The sequence below is a fragment of the Cryptomeria japonica genome, chromosome 7 (genome assembly GCF_030272615.1).
Source record: "Cryptomeria japonica chromosome 7, Sugi_1.0, whole genome shotgun sequence".
Lineage (NCBI taxonomy): Eukaryota > Viridiplantae > Streptophyta > Pinopsida > Cupressales > Cupressaceae > Cryptomeria > Cryptomeria japonica.
This window is the reverse complement of record NC_081411.1, coordinates 216,003,235-216,029,318: the sequence shown is the minus strand read 5'-3', so window position 1 is coordinate 216,029,318 and position 26,084 is coordinate 216,003,235. Positions and strand designations below refer to the sequence as shown.

Below are 26,084 nucleotides of genomic sequence, written 5' to 3'. Positions count from 1 at the left end.
AAATAGACTAGTCCGCCTTCAAGTTTAATGCCTTCCTAGAAGACCATTCCTTATCAAATTTGACTCATGCGCTATCATATTCAAATACTCATTTTTATCTATCCAAACACTTTCCCATGGTAAATCTTAGTGGATGACTCTTGACATGCATGTACTTATAGTTGTATAACATGTTTCGTTATCTCATGATATAAATCTACTTTAGGAGTGTATGTTTTGTCTTAAGGATTAGAATTAGAAAGATAGGTATAACTAACAATCGCACTTTAGTGTGCAATGGGTATGCCGAAGAGGTGTGAAAGGTCAATTAGGGCAAAATTTGGTCAATTTTTTGCATAAATTTGTGTAGTACATGAGATCAATTTGTAGACCAAATTTAGAAAATAATGTTTCATGTGCAACAAAGGTCTCAATGGAGAAGTGATGGTTTCAAATCCACTTTACATCCTCTTACAAGGTTCCAATTATAACTGAAACAAAACTTTTCATTTATGAAGATAATCAAGTTCCATAACCAACAGACTCATGTTATGTTTGCAATCAAGTGAGAGGGAGAGAGAGGTAGAGGGGGGGAAGGAAGAGAGAAAGAGAGGTAAAGAGATAAATATAGAGATATAGATAGAGATCGAGATGAGATGAAGATGATGGAGAAAATGAGAGAGATATGGAGGGAAAAAGATAGAGAAGAGATAGGATTAGATATATGTGGAAGCTCAAAAAATAAGGAGAGAGAGAGAGAGAGAGAGAGAGAGAGGGGAAAATAGATATGAATATAGAGTTTTAAAAGGAGGGATATATATATATATATATATATATAGAGAGAGAGAGAGAGAGAGAGAGAGAGAGAGAGAGAGAGAGAGAGAAACATAGAGAGAGGGAGAGATGGAGAGAGATACAAGATTCATATATAGATATATAGAGAGAACTAGAGATAGACAAATAGATATGAAGGGAGAGGGAGAAAAATATGGGGAGATAGATGAAGAGATAGACATTTAATGGAAGAAGAGGGTAAGTGCACAAAGATGGTGGTCAAAAAGGGGGGTATAAGTGGACACTTTTTCAAAATTGGATAAGATTAAGGGGGTCAAATCCTTCGTGCACAAAAAAATGACCTTGATTTTTTTTGAAAAACATAACATAGTGTCTGACGTGCGCATCAAAAAAGTCATAGTTAGATTTAGTATTTTGACAAATCCTTTGGCAGAAAGATAGTTAAGAGTGAGCACTATAATATGTGTATTTTTTGTAATTTTTTGTTAAGTATTATTTTTTTTTATGATTTTTCCAATCGAGCACATCCTGAAAATTAGGTACCTGTTCATCGCGTGAAGCATAAGTTGCACTAAACAAATTGAAAATACAATTTTTTTTTTAAATTGTAAATAATCAAGTGCACTACAATAATATATAAAGTTTTTTAAATTTGGATAAGTATATCAAAATTTATTCAAAAAATGGTGCACCTATGTAAAATAAAACATGTCAAAAATGAGAGAAATGGAGGGAAATCAAACTTCCAAACCATAGCTTTGTCATCCAGGCCTATTTCCAAGCCTAAACAGTCAAAAGCGCATACGAGGTACTTATGGTTTAAAAAGCATGTACGGGGTACTTATGGTGTAAGCAACGAGTACGCGCTCTTTTTACTATAAACATGCATACGCGCTATTGTATAACATGATATTATATATATAATATGTGTATATACATATATAATATATAATATATGTATATACATATAATATATGTAATATATAATATGTGTATAATATGATATTGTATATAATATGTGTATATACATATAATATATAATATTTATATATATATATATATAATATATTAAGTATATATATACACATGTAAGTGTATTGTCTCTCCCTCTTAAACACATACAAGGTGCCTCTCTCTCTCTCTCTCTCTCTCCTTCTTCCTTCCTGCATACCCCATCCCTCTCTCTCTCTCTCTCTCTCTCTCTCTCTCTCTCTCTCTCCCTCTCTCTCCCTCTCTCTCTCCCCTTCTCCCTTCCTCCATACCCCATCCCTCCCTCTCTCCCCTTCTCCCTTCCTCCATACCCCATCCCTCCCTCTCTCCCCTTATCCCTTCCTCCATACCCCATCCCTCTCTCTCTCTCTCTCTCCCCTTCTCCCTTCCTCCATACCCCATCCCTCTTTCTCTTCTTCTCTCCCTCCCTCCCTCCATACCCCACTGCAACTGTGTCTGTTATAGAAGTAAGTGAATTTATTTCTTGTCTGCAACTTCCTCTTTGATTTTTATCATGTATTCTCTCCTAAGAAAATTGACTGATGGATTTGTGTGTGTATATTGAATAGGAGGAATAGGGTTTGAAATTGAACCATGGGTGTATTACCGTGACAAACAAGGAAACCTGTAGCAATATTCTTCTCGAATGTGTTTTTAATGAGCAGAGCAGATGTGGAAAATAGTGTCAACAAAGCAACATCATGAGTCAGAGTACCTGCAATATGTTTTTCAGAAGGAAACAACAAGTAGGAAGAGAAAGAGGGAGAGTAACATAGATGATGTCCTGGAGATGATAGTGGTGGGTATGCAAGAGTTCCCATGTTGTTACACAATGTCTGTCACCTAAAGAAATTAAAGTTTATTGTATGCATGGCAGTGGTAGTATATGATGATCATCACTTGTCAAACAACTTGGAACGGTACATACCCATGAATGAAATCAAGTGTATAATTCCTATAGTCACAATCGAGATCAGTCTTATAACCTTGCAAATTTAATAGCATCATATGTTTTAGAACTTAGGCAGTACTCTTAGGGTTAGGTCAAGCTCTTACACTTGCTTTTTAGCAAAGCCTCGTTGTTTGTTCGCTTGGAGTCTCGTCGTATGATGTTATATTCATAACTTTAAATTTAATATATCATTTTATTATCCCATCATATGACCCCTTAGACACCATATGACCCCTACAAACACCATATGACCCCTAACGACACCATAGGACCCCTTAAGACACCAAATCATGTCGTTAGGGGTCATATGGTGTCCTAAGGGGTCATAGACCACAATATGACCCCTTAGGACACAATATGACCCAAAGCGACCCAATATGGTGTCGTTAGGGGTCATATGGTGTCCTGAGAGGTCATAATGATTCATGGGACACCATATCACATAACTATCATTAGGGGTCATAGTTATGGGTCGTAAGACATAATATGACCCCTAACGACATGATTTGGTGTCTTAAGGGGTCCTATGGTGTCCCAAGACACCATATGACCCCTAACGACACCAAATTGTGTCGTTAGGGGTCATATGGTCTCTCTCTCTCTCTCTCTACCTCTCCCTCCATCCCCCTCTCTCTCTCCCTCTCTCTACCTCTCCCTCCATCCCCCTCTCTCTCTCTCCCTCTCCTCTCCCTCCTTCCCTCCTCTCTCCCTCCACCCTACTCTCCCTCTCCCTTCCTCCATACCCCTTCTTCTCTCCCACCCTCTTCTCTCCCTCTCTCCCTCCCTCTCCCTCTCTCCCTCTCTCTACCTTCCCTCCCCCCCCTCTCTCTCTCCCTCTCTCTCCCTCTCCCTCCTTCCTCTCTCTCTCCCTCTCTCCCTCTCCCTCCTTTCCTCCTCTCTCCCTCCACCCTAATCTCCCCTCTCCCTTCCTCCATACCCCTTCTTCTCTCCCACCCTCCCCCCCTCTTCTCTCCCTCTCTCCCTCCCTCTCCCTCTCTCCATCTCTCTACTTTCCCTCTACCCTCTCTCTCTCTCCCTCTCTCTCCCTCCCTCTTGCTCTCCTCCACTCCCTCCCCCCCCTCTCTCTCTCCCCCTCTCTCCCTCTCCCTCCTTCCCTCTCTCTCCCCCTCTCCCCCTCTCCCTCCTTCCCTCCTCTCTCCCTCCACCCTACTCTCCCTCTCCCTTCCTCCATACCCCTTCTTGTCTCCCACCCTCCCCCCTCTTCTCTCCCTCTCTCCCTCCCTCTACCTCTCTCCCTCTCTCTACCTTCCCTCCTCTCTCTCTCTCTCTCCTCCTCTCTCTCTCTCTCTCCTCTCTCTCTCTCTCTCCCTCTCCCCTCTCTCTCTCTCTCTCTCTCTCTCTCTCTCTCTCTCTCTTCTCTCTCTCTCTCTCTCTCTCCCCCTCCCTCCCTCTCTCCCTCCTCCCCTCTCTCTCTCCCTCTCCCCCCTCTCCCTCCTTCCCTCCTCTCTCCCTCCACCCTACTCTCCCTCTCCCTTCCTCCATACCCCTTCATCTCTCCCACCCTCCCCCCCTCTTCTCCTCCCTCTCTCTCCTCCCTCTACCTCTCTCCCTCTCTCTACCTTCCCTCCCCCCCCTCTCTCTCTCCCTCTCTCTCCCTCTCTCTCTTCCTCTCCCTCCCCCCCCTCTCTCTCTTCCTCCCCCTCCCCCTCCCTCCCCCCTCTCCTCTCCCTCCCTCCCCCTACTCTCCCTCTCCCTTCCTCTATACCCCTTCTTCTCTCCCACCCTCCCACCTCTTCTCTCCCTCTCTCCCTCCCTCCTTCCCTCCTCTCTCCCTCCACCCTACTCTCCCTCTCCCTTCCTCCATACCCCTTCTCTCCCACCCTCTTCTCTCCCCTTCCCCCTCCCTCCCCCCCTTGCCTCTCCCTCCCTCCCCCTACTCTCCCTCTCCCTTCCTCCATACCCCTTCTTCTCTCCCTCTCTCCCTCCCTCCTTCCCTCCTCTCTCCCTCCACCCTACTCTCCCTCTCTCTTCCTCCATACACCTTATTCTCTCCCACCCCCCTCTTCTCTCCCTCTCTCCCTCCCTCTACCGCTCTCCATCTCTCTACCTTCTCTCTCCCTCTCCCTCCTTCCCTCTCTCTCTCTTCCTCTCCCTCCCCTCTCTCTCTCTCTCTCTCTCTCTCTCTCTCTCTCTCTCTCTCTCTCCCCCTCCCTCTCCCCCTCCCTCCCTCCCCCTACTCTCCCTCCCCCTTCCTCCATACCCCTTCTTCTCCCCCACCCTCTTCTCTCCCTCTCTCCCTCCCTCCTTCCCTTCCACCCCCTCCTCTCTCCCTCCCCCCCTACTCTCCCTCTCTCTCTCTCTCTCTCTCTCTCTCTCTCTCTCTCTCCCTCCCTCCCTTTTCATTCACATCTTTTCTACTACCAATAGCACATACGGGGTACTGAAACTATTAGTTCACTGCCCTTCTATAACTTTTTTAAGGCAAAGGAGTGCATACACGGTACTTATTACTTGAAAGCGCATACGGGGTACTGAGCCCATTATTCACTACCCTGCGATAACATTTTTTAGGCTTAGGAGCGCGTACGTGCTACTTATTAGTCCAAAATGGGAAAAAAGAATACCGTTGGGCTTGCCAACATTTTATGGACTAACAACGCGTATGCGGTTATTAATGTAGCGCGTACACAATACATAGGCATAGTTTTAGTTGCCCAAGAGCCTCAACGACCTCAAAAGAAGTTTTTGAGGTCGTTGAAGGCCCCACTGGAACTGTGTCTGCACTTCTATCATTGTTTTATACATAGAAGTAAGTGAATTTTTTGTTTTTGCATGATTTCAAATGATTGAATTGTTGTTCTTATTAGTTTTTGTCAATAGTATTGTGATTGTGTAATAGTTTGATTCCAAAAAATAGTGATAAGATGCATATTTATGGTTATTTGTTTGTATATGAACTTTTGTTTACATATATATGTAATATGATTCTATTTAGGACAACCGATATCAACCATGGGAAAGAACAAGCGAGGAATGATGGAACAAAGAGAGGCTCAAAAGGAAAGACAAAGGCAGCGTATGAAGAAATTGTGTGACATAAGAACAATGGGAGAAGAAGGTATGTCATCCTCAACATCTCAATTAGATTTACCAAATGAATATAATTCACCTAATGTAATTGAAGAAGAGACATTTGATTTACCGTATAAACCTAATGCAATTGAAGAAGATACCACATTGAATAATCAATTAAATGATAAACATATTACACCTTCTCTACTTGATGAATTGAATGTACATAATGCACCGATGTTAACACCTCCTAGAATCATTCGTAGGAAACCAAAGTATCTAATTGACATTGATGAGAATATATTGAAGCCAATGCCCAATAAAACGAATGAACGAACTTGTAGGAGAATGGTTAAAAGAATATGGCAAAACTATTTTGAAAACTTAAATCAAACAAGAAGATGTCAATTAATTCTTCAAATGATTAAAATTTTGAATTTTAGAGAGACAATGAAAATTCTAGGCCTAAGATCATTTGAAAGTAATAGTGAAAGAACTATTGTGAGAAATCTATTTGATGCATATCAAGCTATTGGTTCAAAATCACGTACTAAAGATTCTAATGCTACTCAACGTGTCATTACATCAACCATAATGAGCAAGAAAATAAAAAAAGATCGTTTGATAAGCAAAACAAGTAAGTCATTAAACGTTAGTAGAACAACATTAAGTAAAGCATTAAAGAGGTGGGAAAAAATAGAGGAGCCTAACAATAATTCTCTTTTGGCATTCTCGGGTAGACTACCACACAAAGACAAGGTTGTTGTTGATACACTAAGAACATTAATTGAAATTTTTTGGCATGACAACACAAGAGTTTCACCCGACCAAAGAGATGTTGTTAGAAGGCAAATTGGGTCTACAAATCGTGAGCCACATGCCAAACACTATTTGGATATGACTCAAACTAAATTTTATGAAAGATTCCTTCAAAAAAATTCTGAAATAAGAATTTCTCAAAGATTTTTTGAAATGGCAAAACCTTTTTATATTAAGATTAATCATGTACGCACCACATGTTGTTGTAGGATGCATATTGAATTTTCCATGCATTATGATATTTTTTGTAATATTTGTTCTACTTTGCACACTAACGATGTTTTGCAGGAATGTAATATACAAGCACCTCCTAATTTGGTAAGAGAATTTATTTCAAGTGTGCTATGTAATAGACATGATGATTGCATTTATTATAAGATGCCTTGTTTGGAAGGTTTTTGTGCTATATGTGGTGGTTTGCAACATTTACCAAGATGCGTACATTTGGAGAGCACACATGAAATTGGTAAGAAACTAGTTTCTTTCGGAAAACACAAGATAGTCACATATGGAGTTAAAGATGGAAAAGATTTGAAGAGATGTGAGCTAGTGAAAAATGATATATGTGTAGCTCAATTTATGAAAATGTTTCAAAGAAACTAGTTTATGAGTACATAATGCATACACATAGAGCTCGATGGTTAGATGAGCAATTCAAGTTATGTAAGGACACATTTCCTCTTGGCACCATTGTCTCTATCATTGATTTCACTGAAAATTATACACTACAACCTCAAAATGAAGTGCAATCCATGTATTATCACTCTACACAAGTTTCTATTTTTGTACACATAGCATTCATGCATGCAGATGATAGCACACTGGAGGATAGAAAGGTTGTAAGAGAGTATCACTTCTACATAGGTGATGATCGTACTCATTCATCGGAGTTTGTACAAGGATGCTTTAAATTTTTCTATGATAGTTTAAGGGAAAGGAACATACGATACAACCAACACTTAATATGGTCAGATAATTGCACCCCACAATTCAAGAATGCAAGGATGTTTTATTGATTGACAAGGATGCATATGACAAGCGGTGTACAACATTTTTGGAATTTCACTGAGGTTGGACATGGTAAGGGAGAGAATGATGGTGCCGGAGCATGTGTGAAAAGAGCCCTAGCTAGGGAAAAATTGAAGTACGAAGGTGGTGCTGAGTTGATAGATGCAGAAACAATTGTGCGATGGTGTAAGTCTACGATGGGTCCAGGTAATCTAGGTACGTCAATGGTTCGTAGATATTTTTGGTTGATCACTGAATCTAACATTGAAAACTATCTAAATTGTTGTGCAGTTGCAGGATCAAGTGACATGCACTCATTTATGAGTTCAAATTCAAGTTCACTAGTAATTTATACGAGACAGATGGTATGTTTTTGCTATTCATGCATGTATTGTTTGTGGGAAGAATGTGAATCACAAGAGTGGGTTGACAAATGGTCTTGTAGACTGTTGGTTCCCATTGATTCATATCAAATTCCCAAAGCACTACAACTGAGCCAGATGGAGACATCAATGGATTTTGACCATGTATCTGACCTAGTGGATTCAGGTAATTTTTTGAGTTAATTTTTTTGCAAGTATTCTTTTTGGTTCATTTTGTTGTACATCATACTTTATTTTTTGTATTAATTAACACTTTATAAAATGCAGGTCATGTGTATGCAGTTGCTGCAGAAGAGAACAATGAAGAAGGAACAGATTACTATTTGTGTCGTTGTGTTGAGCCAAAAAGAAAATTGACAACCACAATCATTGACGGAGAGGGTATTGAGTACCCAATAGGGTCTGTTGTCGTGACAGGAACATGGCTTCGGAGATACCCTATCAAGAATTCTGATGTTTGGTTGTTTGAGGACTTTGAAACACACAGACATATTCTTCATTTCTCTAACCTTGTTGTTGCAATAAATATTCATTTGATTAAGTATCATGGTAGACCTCATAACAAGATTTTATGGAAAGTTTGTGAATCTGACCATGAGGCAATACTTGACACAATCGGGTTAGAGTTGATCCTGAAGGCTCACTGATTGATTCTACGGTTCAGAGTAGAATGATTTTGAGAATTTTGTATAAATCGTCGATGAATTGTTCTATATTCATTTTTTGTATATATAAATGCCCATGAGCTGATTTTTACATGTTTAGGGGCATAATTTTGTATATTTAAATGGCAATGAGCTGATTTGTACATATGTACATGCCAAATTTTGTATATTAAAATGGCGATGAGCTGAATTGCACATATTGTAATGCCAAATTTTGTATAAAAGCCCATGAGATGATTTGTATATTAAATGGCGATGAGTTGAATCACACATATTGTAATGCCAAATTTTGTATAAAAGCCCATGAGATGATTTGTAAGACATTTTTCTGTATAATCAAATAGCCAAGAGCTGATTTGACCATATTTAGAGATAAATTTTTGAATAATATGTGACTATTTTGTGTGTCAATGTTTTGTGACTATGTTTTGAGTATATTTGATGTGGCCCTGGTCAATCATGAGAATTCTTGATTCTTGTATAATCATGGAGAAATATTTGAGTCATTATCGGGTCATAGGGGTCATAGATTGAGACTAGATACAATTTGAGCAAAAATTGTCATTGTTGTCAAAAAAATTGTCAAAAAAGTTGTCAAGCAACTTTTACATTGTGTCAATACGGTATGACTCTCGATGTTCCGGTGCTTTGGGATGCATGACAGGGGCATGCCTAGCGTAAACTTGCCCACCTGGACGCGCTCGTGATGTCAGTTTGTGCACATGATGAACCAAATCAATTCTAGCCAATCTTGCAACTTTTCATTGCATGCAACTGATGGTTTTTACAACAGGCAAAAAAATGCTACCAATTGAAAATGGCTCCGACTTGTCAAAAACCGAGATAGGCCATTATAGAGGAGCCTCACGTAACCCCACGAGTTCAAACGGATTGACCATATGTGTCCTGGATTTGAAGAAATAGTTCGTCAAATTTTAACAATTTTTTGGACTCATGGCACTTGAGAGATCGCACCGGTATGGTATGACTCTCGACATTCCAACACTTTGGGATGCATGACAGGGGCATGCCTAGTGTAAAATTTCCCACCAGGATGTGCTCACGACGTCAATTTGTGCACACGATGAACCGATTCAATTCTAGCCAATCTTGCAACTTTTCATTGCATGCAACTGACGGTTTTTGCAGCAGGCGAAAAAATGCTACCAATTGAAAATGGCTCAGAGTCATCAAAAAATGAGATAGCCCATTATAGAGGAGCCTCACATGACCCCACGGGTTCAAACGGATCGACCATATGTGTCTTGGATTTGAAGAATAGTCCGTCAAATTTTGACAATTTTTTGGACTCAAGCAATTGAGAGATCGCACCGGTACGGTATGACTCTCGACATTCTAGCGCTTTCGGATGCATGATAGGGGCATGCCTAGCATAAACCTGTCCACCTGGATGCGCTCGTGATGTCAGTTTGTGCACATGATGAACTGAATCAATTCTAGCCAATCTGGCAACTTTGCATTGCATGCAACTGACGATTTTTGCAGCAGGCAAAAAAATGCTACCAATTGAAAATGGCTTCGACTCGTCAAAAACCAAGATAGGCAATTGTAGAGGAGCCTCACGCGACCCCACTGGTTCAAACAGATCGACCATATATATCCTGGATTTGAAGAAATAGTCCGTTAAATTTTGATAATTTTTTGGACTCAGGGCACTTGAGAGATCGCACCAATATGGTATGACTCTTGACATTTCGATGCTTTGGGATGCACGACAGGAGCATGCCTAGCATAAACTTGCCTACCCGGACGTGCTTGTGACGTCGGTTTGTGCACATGATGAACAAAATTTGACCATTGTGAGCGTGAGGGTGCTCTCGCACCAAACACATATTATTGTTTATATTTATATTGTCGATTTTTGTTGTTTATATTCATATTGTTGATTACATATGCAAATATTCATTTAAATTTATAAAAGGGAAACCACCAAATACAACGAATACACAATAATGAACTGAATACAAGAAGTTTTGTAGGGTTAATTCAATATTTTAGAAATTTTATCAAATCATATTCCACGATTGCAATATTTTATATCATATATTTTTGTTGTTTATCTTCATATTGTTGATTACATATGCAAATATTCATTTAAATTTATAAAAGGACAACCACAAAATACAACGAATACAAAATAATGAACTCAATACACATTTATTGGATCGAATATCAATATTTATATATATATAAAAAGGCATGTCTACCAAGTCAATACAAGTATTACAAAAATGTGGCATATGCCATGTCCAAATCGATATACAATAAAAATGTAGAATATATCTATATGTATTGGTCATTCTATGACCAAAAATAACACTATATGATCCTAAACTTGTGGTGGATCATCAAAATCAAGCCTCTTCGATGCAGTACGTGGCTCTGTAGATGGCTACAAAACCACAATTCAAAAGCCAAGTTAGAATTCTTTTGTAGAAAATAGTTCACAATTAACAACATAACTATGCATTTAACTTTAATTCCTTTGCAATTGAAATGTAGATTACCTCATCGACTGATCTAGGAGCTAATGTCTTCGCTCTCCTCTCATTGTCACTCTTAGGAGTTTTCTTGAAGACATACTTAAATGGATCCACATTATGGTCATACCGCGAAGGGGTCTATTGTAGATTAAATATACAATTAATACAATGTACTAACATAAATATATCAAAAACACTTAAAAGCTATAATATAGAGAACAATGACATACCTGTGCCTGAGATGCTTCTCCAATGGACCGAGGATGGCTCACCATCAATGTAGAAACTGTCGCTATTACCTATACAAAAAATGTTCAAAGATTAAATACAATTAATATAATGATAAGTATTGAAGGTTAAAAACAATTAATTTAATGTATCAAACAAAAGTGTACTGGATCTTGAGATGCTTCTTTAGTGCATGGAGGAGGGCTCGCCATTGATGAAATAAGTATGGATATTTCCTATATGAAAAACTTATAAGATTATAATATATCACAAGTTCACATGTACGCATGCATATAATCATGAAATCAAGAAAATAAAGTAGAGATACATACCTCCGCCCTCTCTTTATCCACAGGTGAATCAGGTGCATTCAACAAATCCACATAGCTCAATGGCTGCTGTACATGTAAAATAGACAAAAAACACTAATCAATCTACAAACCCCAACTAATACTTGATTTCAACATTTTCCAACAATTGTACAACTAAAAATGTGTTCAATTACCTTCTTCCCATGTTTTGGCATCTTCGAGGAATTCTTTTTCTTAGGACGAGCCATAGACATGGAGGGGGTACCCTAAAAAAACAAAATTAACATGAGATATTAGTACAGATAATAAATTAAACATAATTTTAAAAATCTAAAATGAAATTACTTGCATATTCCATCAAAACAATATAAAAAGGGTTGTACAAAATATGATACCGTATAGACTTGTAGGCCAAAATCGATCGATGAGAGCATGATGTCATCAATCTGGGACATTTGGTCCCCTGTCAACACCTACAAACCAAAAATTGGACCAAGAATTAAAGATAGTTAGTATATCTTGTAGTTTTTTGAATTCAAAGAGTACTATTCTATTTTAACATTTTACAAAATTTATACCTCAGGCATCGAAGTTGCAGCTATAGTAACTGGGGGAGGAGTATGGGATACCCCTGTTGCATCCTGAAATGCATATTATTTGTCTCAATTTAAATTGATGTATAAATGAAAATTCATTTATGTAATTACAAATTTAAAGTGACTGATAAATAAAATGCTATGAATTCAAATCAACACACCTGTGTCTCTCGCTCATGGGTAAACACCATGTCCATCAACTTATCTGTCAGCGTGGAATCCTCAATCGTGCGAGCCTGACATCTGCTCCCGCAAATCATGCACAGATAAGATGAGGATCCATCTGCACCGACTGCATCATCTATCCTCAAGCATATCCCCGAGCAACTGACAAACATATGTTGGATGGGCTCTCTGTTGCCACCTAATAGCTCATCATCCAATACAATAGGGTGTGTTAATGACGTCCCATGTTGGATGATGGCACTAATCAACGTTGTGGTCGCTTGAAGAGTCTATAGCTCCATCTACTCTTTCAGCTCTACTGGGACAGCCTGATGCACCTTGGGTTTGGGTGCTAGGGGGCGACGACTCTCTGTGGGTAATTGCCTATGGGCTCCAGGTCTATCTTGGGCAGAGCCACCACCTCTACCATGAAACTCTCTCATGTCAAAATAGTTTGGGCGCACATTGAGCACAAACTCACAATATACTTTTCTCAAAAAATATAATTGCACCTCATAATTATTACAAGGTGGATTATAGACCATCCACCACCTTTGCCAAAAAAGATTCTTCATCTGTACATTGGTACACCAATGTATGGGAAACCTCTTTGCATTAAGAGGTAATGACTGACCAATTTTGGGATCAACGAAAAGGGCACATATTTGTTGTTTAGAAATATTTTTGTTTTTTACTCCATCATATGATAGCCCATCGGCATAGAATTGATGACACCTATCCCTAAAGCTTCCCCATTTGGTAATTTGTGTGGAAACAACTATGACACCACTAGCTAATGTTTCTAGGCTAGTGGTGAGTGATTGATGATGCTCAAGTTCAAAAGTTTTCAATTTAACAATCAGTCTATTGATTTTAGATGTACTTTGTCCTAACTGATTAATTAATTGCTCCTGTGTTTCTGGTGTGCGGTCAAAAGGAGGAATTGGGGGTTGTTCTTGTGTGTTTTGAGGAGGTGCATTTGGTTGTTCTTGTGGGTTTTCAGGAGGTGCATTTGGTTGTTCTTGTTGTGGATTAGAAGAATCTGGTTTTTGAAATAAAAAATGAAAAAACTTAATCAAAATTAATGAAATTAAATTCAAAATGTAAAACAAATTGAACAAACGGGAAAGAAAGACAAAAATAAACAAAAACTAACCTTGATCCATAGCTTGGAGAACAAATCTAGCACCTCGTTCGCGGTTTAGGAGACAAAATGGAAAAAAAATGAAGTAAAAACGCGCTATTCACAGGTAAATGAGACCTAGTTTTTTTTTTTAAATTTAACAAGCACCGCATACGCGGTTATATTTGGATTATTAGCGCGTACGCGCTCATTTTCCTATGAGTAGTGCGTATGCGCTCATTTTCCTGGGCGTAGCACACACGCGCTCATTTTCCTGAGCGTAGCGCGTACACGCTCATTTTCCTAAAAGCAGCGCGTACGTGCTACCTTTTCTAGGCTCGGGAATAAGAAACCTAAGTGCGTATGCGGGAATTTTAAATTTTAAAACCGTGTATGCGCTGCTTCTTTTTTCATGTTTTTTTTGGGTGGTGTCCACTTTTTTGACCAGCATCTTTGTGCACATACCCAAGAGCAAGAGATAGATATATACAAGAAGAGAAAGGGAGAGAGAAGTAGTGATAAAAAAATAAATAGTGGGATACAGATGGAATGAGGGAGGGAGAGATAGGGAGAAATAGAGAGAGAGAGAGATATAGATAGAGGGAAATATAAAGAAATGAAGAGGGATAGGGAGAGAGATAGAGATAGAGAGGGGGGAGAAACAAGGAGTGTGTGTTTGAGTCAGAGAGAGAATAAGAAGAGAGAGATTTAAAAATAAAAATCTAAAGATAATTATTCTACAATAAGTTAAAAATTAATAAGACAAATGTATTAAATAAATTAATTCTATTATCTTTTAAAATTATTATTTGTAACTTCATAAGACAAAAATAATTAAAATTAAATTTTACCTTAATGTAAATTAAACCTTAAAAGAAGAAAATGATGATTAGAATAATTAAATTAAAAAAAAAGATAGAATATCTTAATAAAAATAAATTAAATTAAAATATATTTTTATAAAAAAAATAGAAATAAAAAATATTTCTAATTCAAAAAATAAGTATTCTACAATAATTAAAATTTTATTAAAATAAATAACTATAAATTAAATGAATTCTAATAATTTGTAATTATTATTTGTAATTCATTAAAAAACATAGAAATTAAAGTAAAATTTTCACTTAATGAAAAATTAATCATTTAAAAAAGTAGAAAAAGTAACTAATTTTTTTTTTTTTTAATAATCATATTAGCCTCAATAGCAGGACGAGAGGTAAGTGATGTGTCAGCATTAGGTGGGTATGCTTCTGGAAAAGCTACAGGTGGGGCCCCCAAGGCTAGGCTGGCAACCTACAAGGTATGTTGGCCCCTTCCTGGTGGCAACGAAGCATGTACAAGCGCCGACATACTAGCAGCCCTTCATGATGCACTGGGCAATGGTGTTCATGTGCTCAACATTTCAATCGGTGGCACTGTGACAAACTATTTACAGGATGCAATTGCATTAGGGAGCTTGTATGTGCTAAAGCAAGGGGTCGTCGTGGTTTGCAGCGCAGGCAATAATGGACCGGAGCTTGCCACAACATCGAATCTTGCTCCATGGATTATAACCGTGGCTGCTAGTAGTGTGGATCGTGATTTTCCCTCACCAATACTATTCTCCGATGGCTCACAAGCGAAGGTGCATGAGTTTTATGAAAGGTGACTTAATTTTTTTCATTTTAGAGGAGAGGATTTTAGGTACTTTAATTTCGCATTTCTTAAAATCTTGGATGACAATTTCAAATCATTCTTAATTTTTCATAGTAGTTTATTTGACAAGTCCCTGTTCATAACTAAAATTTCATGTTCACATCATCAGTATGATTCTTATAATAATTATGGATTTGATTGTGTGCAAGATTTTTATCATCAATGTTTCAAACCACACTCCGTGATTCATCATCAGGATTAGAGATATAAAGCATTATAAAAATTATAGCATGGATTGTAGAAATCTGATAGCATCATCAATATGCTTTTGTTGAGGTGTACAAAATTACCCAAACAAAAGTTAGACCAAGAGTTGTACATTAAGTCATGTTTTATTGGTGGATGGATATAAAATCACATGATTTGTTGCTTTTGAGATCTAAAGAATACATTTATTCAATTGTCAACACTAACAACTTTAAAGTCAAAACTATTAATACTATAATATTAAAAAATATTATAAGCAACTTTAAACTTTTACTTTCCTTACAATTTTCTTACGGTTTTAAGATTTTATGATCAGTTCAAAGCAAAAACACTAAAGCCCATTCATTTGTGCAGAGCCAAACTGTGACTCCATACAAACTAGAGGAAAAATTTTATCCACTGGTCTTTGTTGTTGATGTTGTTCTCCCCCTTGTCAATAAATCAGATAGCTCTGCTGGGTATGTCTCTTAATCGTCTACCCATTCTTCAAGTCAAGTATATTAATTCCAAAATTTCCAAATTTGTTTGTCTGTGATGTCTATAGCCTGCCTGCACCCATGCTTTATCCAATCATTATTACTAAAAATGATAGGATACTTCTCTTCTTTTGAATGGTAAGCAATGCCTTCCAGGGTCTCTTGACCCAGAGAAGGTAAAGGACAAAATTGTGTTCTGCCTGAGAGGAAAAAATCTCTGTGTTGAAAAAGCTTTAGAGGTAAACAGGGCAGGTGGAGCTGCAGTTATTCTTGGCAACCTTCCAGCAGATGGAGCATAAATCGTAGTGGATGCTCAAGTTTTTTCAGGGACTGCTGTGGCTTCTAATGATACAACAATCATACTTGCATACATCAATTCTACTTCAAAGCCTCTTGCACAGATTGTTCCAGCAAAGACTGTACTGGGAACCAAACCTAATCCTTTCATGGCTACCTTCTCTTCCAGGGGGCCTAATCTGCTCGACCCAAACGTCCTCAAGGTAAAACACACACCAAAAAAATACTGAAAAACAATTGTATTTAATTTAATATTTTAATTTTTATAAAATTTAATAAACATACATGTTTCCAGATTTTGGGACTACAATGTTTAGATAATTTTTTGTGTTGCTTTTTATGAATAGAATTAGGCGCTGGATAGTTAAAATGGAAGTTATGAGGGGATGGAGAAATATTCTCATCTTTATTGAGTTTGTTGGAGATTGGATATATTGCTTTTGAGAAACAGTTTGTTTTTTTTAAATTTGGATAATTCAGGTTTTTAGTCTAGTTTGAGCTCAAAGAAATCTTACGCGAATCTCTTCCCAAAGGCTTTATCGTATAGATCATTATTCAGGACTTCAATCCCAAAGACATTATCACCTTCCTTGAGTGACACTTTCCATAAGAATAGTTGTATCTCCTTTGAAACCACCTTGTAGTGCATGAAAAGGCTTGTAAAACCACCTTGACTAGCACATATATCATCAAGTAGAGGCAGATTTGGAGTGTAGCTTTCTAGATTTCAAGTATCATATTCACTATGCCTTGTCTTAAAATACATTTTAAGCCCAGTAAATGTATTTTTCCAACAGTAGTTGATGGTCTGTTCCATAGATACAGAAACTCCACCAAGAAAATTAGTGTGAGCTATGCCTAATATCCAAATTTTAATCGAGTTATAATACTAAGCATCCTCAGTGAATAATTCGTTGTGTTTTCTGCATTTGAGAACCTTTTCCATTATAATCAAGAAAGAACCCAATTAACCCAAGATTATTATATCATACAGTCTACTTCCCAAACATTTTATCGAAGTTCCCTGTTCACAATAAGTTCCATGTATATGGTGAAAATGAATCAATACCAGTGTCTAAAAGCAGTGCCTAAGGTCCTGTCAACCTATGAGCTTCTTTTTCATTTTCATTTCCCAGATATTACACTTTTGAAAATAGAATATTAATAACAAGTCGTATCGTTTGTTGCAGCCAGATATTACAGCACCCGGTCTGAACATACTAGTAGCTTGGAGCCATGCAGCCTCTCCTACACACCTTTTAGCAGATCTTACAACATTATCTCTGGGACATCTATGTCATGCCCACATGTAGCAGGAATAACAGCTCTGTTAAAAGCTATTCACCCAGATTGGAACCCTGCTGCTACCAGATCTGCTATCATGACTACAGGTAGACCAAATTTTCTTCTTAAACTACTAAATTTTGAAAGGACTATTGCAGCAACTAACAATGGAGCATTCTCTCCTTTCTTTCTTACAGCTGTTGTTACTAAAAACAAGGGCAGTCCAATGACAGATGCATTTGGAATTCCAGCTACACCCTTCAACTATGGATCAGGCCAATTAAATCCGAACCAGGCCTCGGACCCAGGCCTGCTTTATGATGCCAAAATAGGTGACTATCTCATCTTTCTCTGCAGCAGCGGAATCAATGCCAGCAATACACTAAACACCACTTTCAAATGCCCAGAAAATCCTCCAAAATCTTATGATCTGAATTACCCATCCATTGCCATTGCAAACCTCACTGACACGGAAAACATCACTAGGACTATGACTAATGTGGGTGGAAAGAGTGAATACACTGTCTCTGTCGATGAACCACCAGGTGTGTCAGTAAACATCCATCCTAACAAACTTTCTTTCCAAATTTCAGGTGAGAAACAAACATTTACAGTTCAATTGACTCTTAGGAAACCCCTTGACCAAGAATACGTTTTTGGGTCCTACACTTGGAATGATGGGATTCACAAGGTGAGGAGTCCCATTGCTGTGTCAGCCACATGAATTATCAAAATGGGATGTTGATCTCATGAGTTTGCCAATGCTAGTAAGATGTGAAATCATACCACTGGTAAATACCAGTGGATCTGATCAATGCATTCGTGTATTCTAATCCCTTTTGTTGTAAGATATGAAATCATAATCCCTTTTATTTGTTTTCAAATTTTTCTTTAAATTTTACCTATAAAAATTATTTTAATAATTTTATTTAAAAATATATTTTAAGATGACTGCTTAAAAATAAGTAGTAAAATTAAATATTTATGGGTCATAGCTTCACGAATGTCGTTTAAAAAGTTGAGCAGTGGCTAGTAGCCAAAATAAGTTAAGCAAAAGAATGAGGACTTGCCCTAAAACTGAAATTGAACATCATATCGGCCAATGTTGGAGCCTTATATTTTTCAAAAGATCTTTTTTCTTTATAAATATGTGTGATGTTAGATCAAAATGACATTTTTTAAAAGTGTAAAATCATTGTATCAAAATAATCGACTTGCATTATTAGCTATACCAGATTGAAGAAAAAAAATATTTTCTACATCATTCTCATATGCAATTACAATATAGATCCTACATTATGATGTAGACATTGAGGCTACAATTAGTGTGATTGCCACAAAATGCTTACAATTCATGTGGGATGATAAAAAAAAATCATACATCATACCACAATCACTAGGAAAGGGTCGAACTTAGTGAGCACAAACCGAGTTCTTACTTTCTATGTCGATCAAAGTCTTGTTTCCTATTTCATTTTTCATTGTCTCATGTCCTATTGTTCACCTCTAGCATGCAAAACATTATATCATACATCATTTAATTTGATAAGCTGAAACATTTGAAAGTACATAGGATATAAGTAACTCATGTGACCTTTATATTATAAGTGGTAACATGTATGTTATTGGAAACAAATGAGACAAGAAATCCCAAAATGTTTTGATTAGACAAAGCGGGAAGGGCTTGAACCCATAACAATAATAGTATAGAGGTCAGAGGGATGGGTCTCATCGATAGTGAGACTAGGCAAACCAAAGAAAAACAAGTAAAGCTTTTTGTCGAAGCATAGATCCGATGGGAAACAAGGGTCTCAACCCTAAACTAATGTCTTCTCTTTCACAACATGAGAAACAAAGTGAAAAGAGGTAGAAGGACCTTTCCTCCTTCTATGAAAAACACTCCAAGCTATGTTATCATCCAAGATCCCACCAAAAGGGGAAACAAGAGGAGACTGTTAGAGTATTCGGGTATTTACTTGATTAATTAAAACATTATTTGTTTATTTATTTAAGTTCTCTTTATCTCTTTTACACTTAAGCTAACTTTAGATGCATACAATTAATTATTTTAATTAGTTATTATGTGCAAACCTAGGTTTTCCCTTTTAGGGTTTCTTGACCTATTAAAAGTTGAGTTCTTTCTTTTCATTGTAAGAATCACATTATATATTTTTATAAATATTGAGCTCTCTCTTTTTGAGCATATTCTCTGTGTATTTGTTTTTCTGTATTTGCTTCCTTGCTTCTCCTTGTAACAGGTTTTTCAGCTTGCAGAGATTATTTGGGCTCCTGTGGTGTTGTATTTTCTCAACTCCTATATGGTATCAGAACTTCAGATCTACAGCTACATGTTCTTGTTTTGAGAATTTTTGCTTTGGAAGTAGATCTGGGGTTTCAAGAATTTTTTTATGTACCTAGGGTTTGAACTTTTTTTCTTTGCACTTTGGGCCTAAACGGACCTCACTATCGTGCTCAGAAGGCCCGAAAACCCCTATGGTCATATAAAATTTGACCTATTTTGGTTCCTGAGCCTCTGGGAGTATTTTTTTCTTCGATCCAGGTCGTATGACCCTGGCACACAGTTTGAGAAAAAAATATTTTTTCAAAAAATATATATTTTGCCTTTTTACGGCATACAGGCCAAAATTTTGCTTTTTTGTTAAAAAAAATTCGAAAAATCAAAAAAGCAAAATAGGGTTTCAAAAAAAAAAAAATTTTTTTTTTGGGGGGTGGGGGTTCCCACGGTATGCAAGGTATCGTGGGGCCCTTGCCATGTTGCAGGCCCCATACAGCGCCGCCGACAGTTTTTCGGGCCCCGTTGGCCCCCATGGCTCCCTGCCGGCACCGGCCTCCGGCTGCCCCGCCTCCCTATGGCCGCCACTGCAGCTCCCGGCCCTCGGCCCGCCTCCCCGCCACCACTCCCTGCAGCGCTCCCTAGCCACCACAGTGCTCCACTCCCCGGCCACCGCTCAACTCCCTGACCATCGTTTCTGGCCCCACCACCGCTGGCAGCCTCCGCTGCACCGCCGCCGCCGTCGACCATGCGGCCTCCTCCCTGGCCCTCGCCGCCGGTTTTGGCCCCGCCACCGCCGGAAGCCTCTGCTGCACCACCCTCCACCACTGGAGCTCTGCCCGGCCTCCACTGGTGTGCCACCCGTCCGCCATCGGAGCGTCGCTCCCTGGCCTCCTCCGCCCGAACAGCCACCAAACCTCCCTTTTTGGCTCTTTCAGGGGGGGTTTGGTTTTTTGGCCTTATCTTGGGCATACAGAGTCATTTTTTCGAAAACAAATAGGCGTCAAAAAGTTGGTTCCGAGACGAACCTTGTGGTGTTAGTAATTTTTTCTAATTTTTTTGTTTGACTATATTTTTTTCCAGTCAAAGTGAGGTCTTATTTTTGCACTCCAGGAGATGTACAATAAGCATCCGAACTCCATTTTTTGAAAACTTATATTTTCGGAAAGCATGTGCTATGTACTTTCCAGACATATGATTTTTATTTCTAGATTCTACTCCATGCATATTTTATTCAGTTTTTTGCTTTTTAGCACTCTGGTGGATATCTTGGTTGTTTCAGGTTCTTGGGATCTCTTCTCTAGGTAGGATGTCTCTATTTTGGTTCTTGTTTCTATTTCCAGTCTTCTTATCATTGTAGAATTGTATTTATGCAAACGCACTGAGATAAAGTGCCATCATGCATTGTTTACTTGGGATCATGCACATCTTGTGCCTTGTTGTACATGCACTATTGATAAAGTGCCATGAGGGGGTTGATGTTTGCTTTGTTTTCCATCTGTCTTTGTCCAGTGAGTGTTCCTTCCATGACATTCACCTCATGATGTGTGTCAAGTGAGTGTTCCTTCCACGACACCATGTACTTTTCTCAGCACCTTTGATGTTCCTGGTTCTTCGTCATGCAGTTCTTCTTGGCTGTTATTTTCAGTGTTCTTGTCCCTCTCCCTCTTCAACATTATGGGGAGGTTTGTCCTGTTGGTTCTAATACATCCGTGGTTCGATTGATCAGCTCTTCAGGCTTTAGTGTTTTCATGCCATTTGTATCTTCGATTTCAATTGTTTGCCTTGTTTGCCTTCTAATTCGAGTAGTGTCATTTGAGGGAACTCATACAGATTACAGTCTTCTCTACCTGGTCATGTTCTATTTCAGTGGAGGTTCTTCAGATCAGTAGTTATTCTTCGATAGAGTTTGCAGGTTCTTCATGCTTCAGTGGTGTTCTTTTCCATCTCTTTTTGGAGTAGAGTTTTGTTCCCACGTGGTTTTCTCTATTTCTCTAGTTCATAGAGATTTCATTGTATTTGGGTACTTGATCAGGCCTTGTTGCCCGGACCCATCTTTATTGCTTTTAGTAGCTGTTCCAGGTTTTAGCTTCTCCCTAAGTCTAGCTTAAGGGGGGGTGTTAGAGTATTTGGGTATTTACTTGATTAATTAAACATTATTTGTTTAATTATTTAAGTTCCCTTTATCTCTTTTACACTTAAGCTAACTTTAGGTGCATATAATTAATTATTTTAATTAATTATTATGTGCAAACCTAGGTTTTCCCTTTTAGGGTTTCTTGACCTATTAAAGGTTGAGTTCTTTCTTTTCATTGTAAGAATTACATTACATATTTTTATGAATATTGAGCTCTCTCTTTTTGAGCATATTCTTTGTGTATTTGTTTTTCTGTATTTACTTCCGTGCTTCTCCTTGTAACAGGTTTTTCAGCTTGCAGAGATTATTTGGGCTCCTATGGTGTTGTATTTTCTCATCTCCTATAAAGACCTCCAGATAGGACTAACAAAAAATGAAAGGGGAATAATAGGATGACTAGGTGAGAGACAATCATCATCCACATGAGAAGTCTAAAACTGAGCAAAAGAAATCAATGAAACAGAAGGACACGTAGTAGGAGTAACCCCAATAGAAACCTCAGAAGATGACAAGGCCACACTAGAAGTGGCACTCATCAGAACCTTGTGAGGAGTCATCCACCACAAGATCAACAATTAAGCAATCATCATTAGTATACTTTCATAGAGTTGCAGAGCCTTTCTGAGCCAACAAAGGCAAATTCGAAGCTAGGTAACCAATAGCAAAGCAATGGCGACAACAAAAAGTGAGGCCATTATAATCCAATGGTTGATTCCAAGGCCTATCCCCAACCATCAAAAGCACACCTCCATGCAGAGGCTTGGAGATGTCAACATCTACCAAGAAATGGGAAAGGGTAGAATGCTCAATGAAGGAAGTGGAGTCGTCAACCTTCAAAAAACAACCAATAGACTTTTATGTAGCCTCATAGGAAGATTAGGAAAGTCTAATCTACACTAGACACACATTTAGTGAGAAATCCCAAAATGTTTTTGATTAAGAAAGCAACAAAACAAGGGTGTTGACACTTAATACAACAACTCGTAGGCGGCAAGAGATACAACAAAATAAGGGTGCAAACCCCAAACAAAACAAGGTCAGATGGGCCAAGAGAAAAAACCTATCAAACCAACAACAACCCAAAACCCAAATCAAGGATGGGAAGAAACACCCAAGCCTTGACAAGGAGGAGTTTGGGGGAGGGGGGGACACTTACCCTTCCTCTTGTGACAAACCATAGTCTAAATAATACTATCATTAAGACCATCAAAAGAAGGATCAAGCGGGGAAGACATTGTAGGGTTTCTATCAGCAATAGCAGTAGGCTGCTACTGCAGCAGAATAGGAGCAATAGTAGTTGGATCCTTCGGAATGGAAGAGGCCACAATAGTAGCAGCAAGAGGGTTGACAACGACTTCAACAATAGTAAGAGGCACAACTTCATCACAAGAGGAGACATCATCCTCTTGGGACGATCCAATAGAATTAGAATTAGAAGCATTGACAGTCAAGTAATCAGTTGTAGAATCCTTCCACCAAGTAGTGACACCTTTGTGATGAGGAAGAGAGTAATCCAAAGTTAAATGACCCATTGAGAAGCAATTCTAGCGATGAAAGGGGAGGCCCTCATAATCCAACGGTTGAGTCCAAAGCCTATCGCCAACCATAAGAACCACATCCTCAGGGAGAGGCGAAGAGATGTCCATATCAATTAAGATGTGGGCAAAGGTAGAGTGACCCATGGAAGACATGGCAACATAAACCTTCAAGAAACAACCAATACAGTTACTAATAACCTTGTAGAAAGAATGCTCCTAGAAATAAAGGGGAATATTAGGAAGGCGAACCCAAATCGGATGCACATGAAGTGGTTCAATATGACGGTTAAAAGAAGTTGTCTAGGGCTTAACTAAGAGAGAGTGAACTCCCCAAGCCCATAACTTTCCCATAACCAAATCATGATCAAAAGAAGAAGCAAAGGAAGCAATGAGAATCCTTTAGCACAAGGAAAAATCCCAATGCTATGAGTGACCAAAGGCTTCTAGAAATCCTTCACCCACCAATGGAGGTCTAAGAGAGAAGGCCAAAACCCAGAAAATCTACATACCAACACACATCATTGGTAGAAACCAATTTTATCCACCACATCCTATCCACAAACCTCCATAAGGGAGGACTTGGCACAAGGAAGAGGACAAGTCCCCTTGGGGGAATGAGTAGTAGATCTAGCCACATGAGCAAAGCTTCGCTTACTAGAAAAAGAAGAAGGTATGGGCTTAGCACCCACAACAATGTCCCCATTAGTAGCAACAGAGACAAAGTCAACATCACCAATTGGAGCATCTACAACATGAGCAACATCACCAGCCTGAACATCCACAACATGAACACCCACAAGTAGGGCACCCACAGGGGAGGCACCCAACCCACGCTTAGTAGAAACAGTAGCACTGATGGCAATGACAACAGTACCCATGTGAGGGGGGGGGGGGAGGGGTGATCCACTCAACATAGAGGGCATGGCCCTAGGAGTAGTGGACAAAGAGTGCAAGTAGGAAGCGATGTTCAAATTCTTCCAAGCGGGAGAGTTGTTAGCCTTAGTAGGTGAAATTATGAAATCCCAAAATGTTTTTGATTAAAAAGAAACATTGACTAGGGCACCAACCCTTTAACATAAAGACTACCAACAACACATTTACAACAACAAAAACCTTACAAATCATGAATAACCCAGACCCAACTCAAGGAGGGGTAGGGATACCCAAGCCTTGACAAGGAGGGGTTTGGGGGGTGGGGAAAACTTCCCCTTCCGCTTGCAAAAAAAATAGTCCAGGCGATACTACCATGGGGATCGCCAAGAGAGTGATCAAGTGGTAAGGTCCTCGGTTGAGTATCTTCAGTAGATTCAAGAGAGTGTAGTTGCAAGGTAGTAGTTGATTGTTGCAGAGGAGTGGCATCAGGAGCAAGAGCAGTAGATGTAGAGAGAAGATGTAAGCCAGGGGTGACAGGAGTTGAATCCAAACCACACTAGTACATTTGGCCTCAAATTCCAATGGCAGTTTATCGGTATTCCGACTACAATTCGTCGAACTGTCAACAAGAAATATCATCAAAAACTTGTAGGCAGACATTCCAACGATGCTCAACACCGTCAAAATTTTGACGGAGTCGAAGACTCTTCCGACGACGGTCATGACTGCGCTTAGGCATCAGTAAAACTCCATACGTCGTCGAAATTCCAATGCCTTGCAGGTAATGTTCTGATGGCTAGGGTGTCAGAATAAATTAGAATTATGATGGCCCCTTCACTGCTTAGCCGTCGGTAAAAATCTATGTCTTTGGAATTCCAACGGAAACTAGAGCATCCACATCGATGAGGATGTTGTATATGGAATGACTCGGATGTCTGATTTCAGATGACCCCATCACTGTGTAGCATTCAAAATATAAACAACAACGAGGGCATCCGCACCAACGAGGATGATGTATGTGTGATAGTTCAGGCGTCTAAATTTAGAATGCCCCATCACTTAATACAACAACTCGCAGGTGGCAAGAGATACAACAAAATAAGGGTGTGAATGCCAAACAAAACAAGATCAGACAGGCCAAGAGAAAAAACCTATCAAACCAGGAACAACCCAAAACCCAAATCAAGGATGGGGAGAAACACCCAAGCCTTGACAAGGAGGGGTTTGGGGGAGGAGGGAAGACTTACCCTTCCTCTTGTGACAAACCACAGTCCAGGCAATACTATCATTAAGACCATCAAAAGAAGGATCAAGCGGGAAGGACATTGTAGGGTTTCTATCAGCAATAGTAGTAGGCTACTATTGCAGCAGGAAAGCATCAATAGAAGATTTGGTAGGAGTAGATTGGAGCTACTGAATAGGAGAAATAGTAGTTGGATCCTTCAAAATGGAAGAGGCCACAACAGTAGCAGCAAGAGGGTTGACAAAAGCTTCAGCAATAGTAAGAGGCACAACTTCATCACAAGAGGAGACATCGTCCTCCTGGGAGGATCCAATAGAATCAGAATCAGAAGCATTGATAGTTAAGTAATCAGTTGTAGAATCCTTCCACCAAGTAGTGGCACCTTTGTGATGAGGAAGAGAGTAATCCAAAGCTAAATGACCCATTGAGAAGCAATTCCAGCAATGAAAGGGGAGGCCCTCATAATCTGACGGTTGAGTCCAATGCCTGT

At 39.0% G+C, this 26,084-nt stretch overlaps 1 protein-coding gene and 1 pseudogene across 1 annotated transcript; one reads left to right on the top strand and one right to left on the bottom strand.

The window, feature by feature from the left end:
* LOC131056880 (subtilisin-like protease SBT5.6) overlaps window positions 1-18,283 on the top strand; it is a 32,837-nt pseudogene extending 14,554 nt beyond the window's left edge.
* Window positions 18,284-20,136: 1,853 nt separating this feature from the next.
* LOC131056883 (uncharacterized) lies at window positions 20,137-24,356 on the bottom strand. The gene is made up of 4 exons (XM_057991157.2): window positions 24,042-24,356; window positions 23,545-23,643; window positions 20,282-20,724; window positions 20,137-20,161 (listed from the first exon to the last, which is right to left on the bottom strand). The coding sequence occupies exons 1-4, from the start codon at window positions 24,354-24,356 to the stop codon at window positions 20,137-20,139; spliced, it is 882 nt and encodes a 293-aa protein (XP_057847140.2).
* Window positions 24,357-26,084: the final 1,728 nt, after the last annotated feature.

Coding starts and splice junctions, on each gene's coding strand:
- LOC131056883 (XM_057991157.2), bottom strand. CDS start 24,356: ATGGGTACTGTTGTCATTGCCATCAGTGCTACTGTTTCTACTAAGCGT. Junction 23,644..24,041: donor CCAAGTCCTCCCTTATGGAG/GTTTGTGGATAG, acceptor TGTTTCTTGAAG/GTTTATGTTGCCATGTCTTC. Junction 20,725..23,544: donor CTGAGGATGTGGTTCTTATG/GTTGGCGATAGG, acceptor AGAGCCAAAAAG/GGAGGTTTGGTGGCTGTTCG.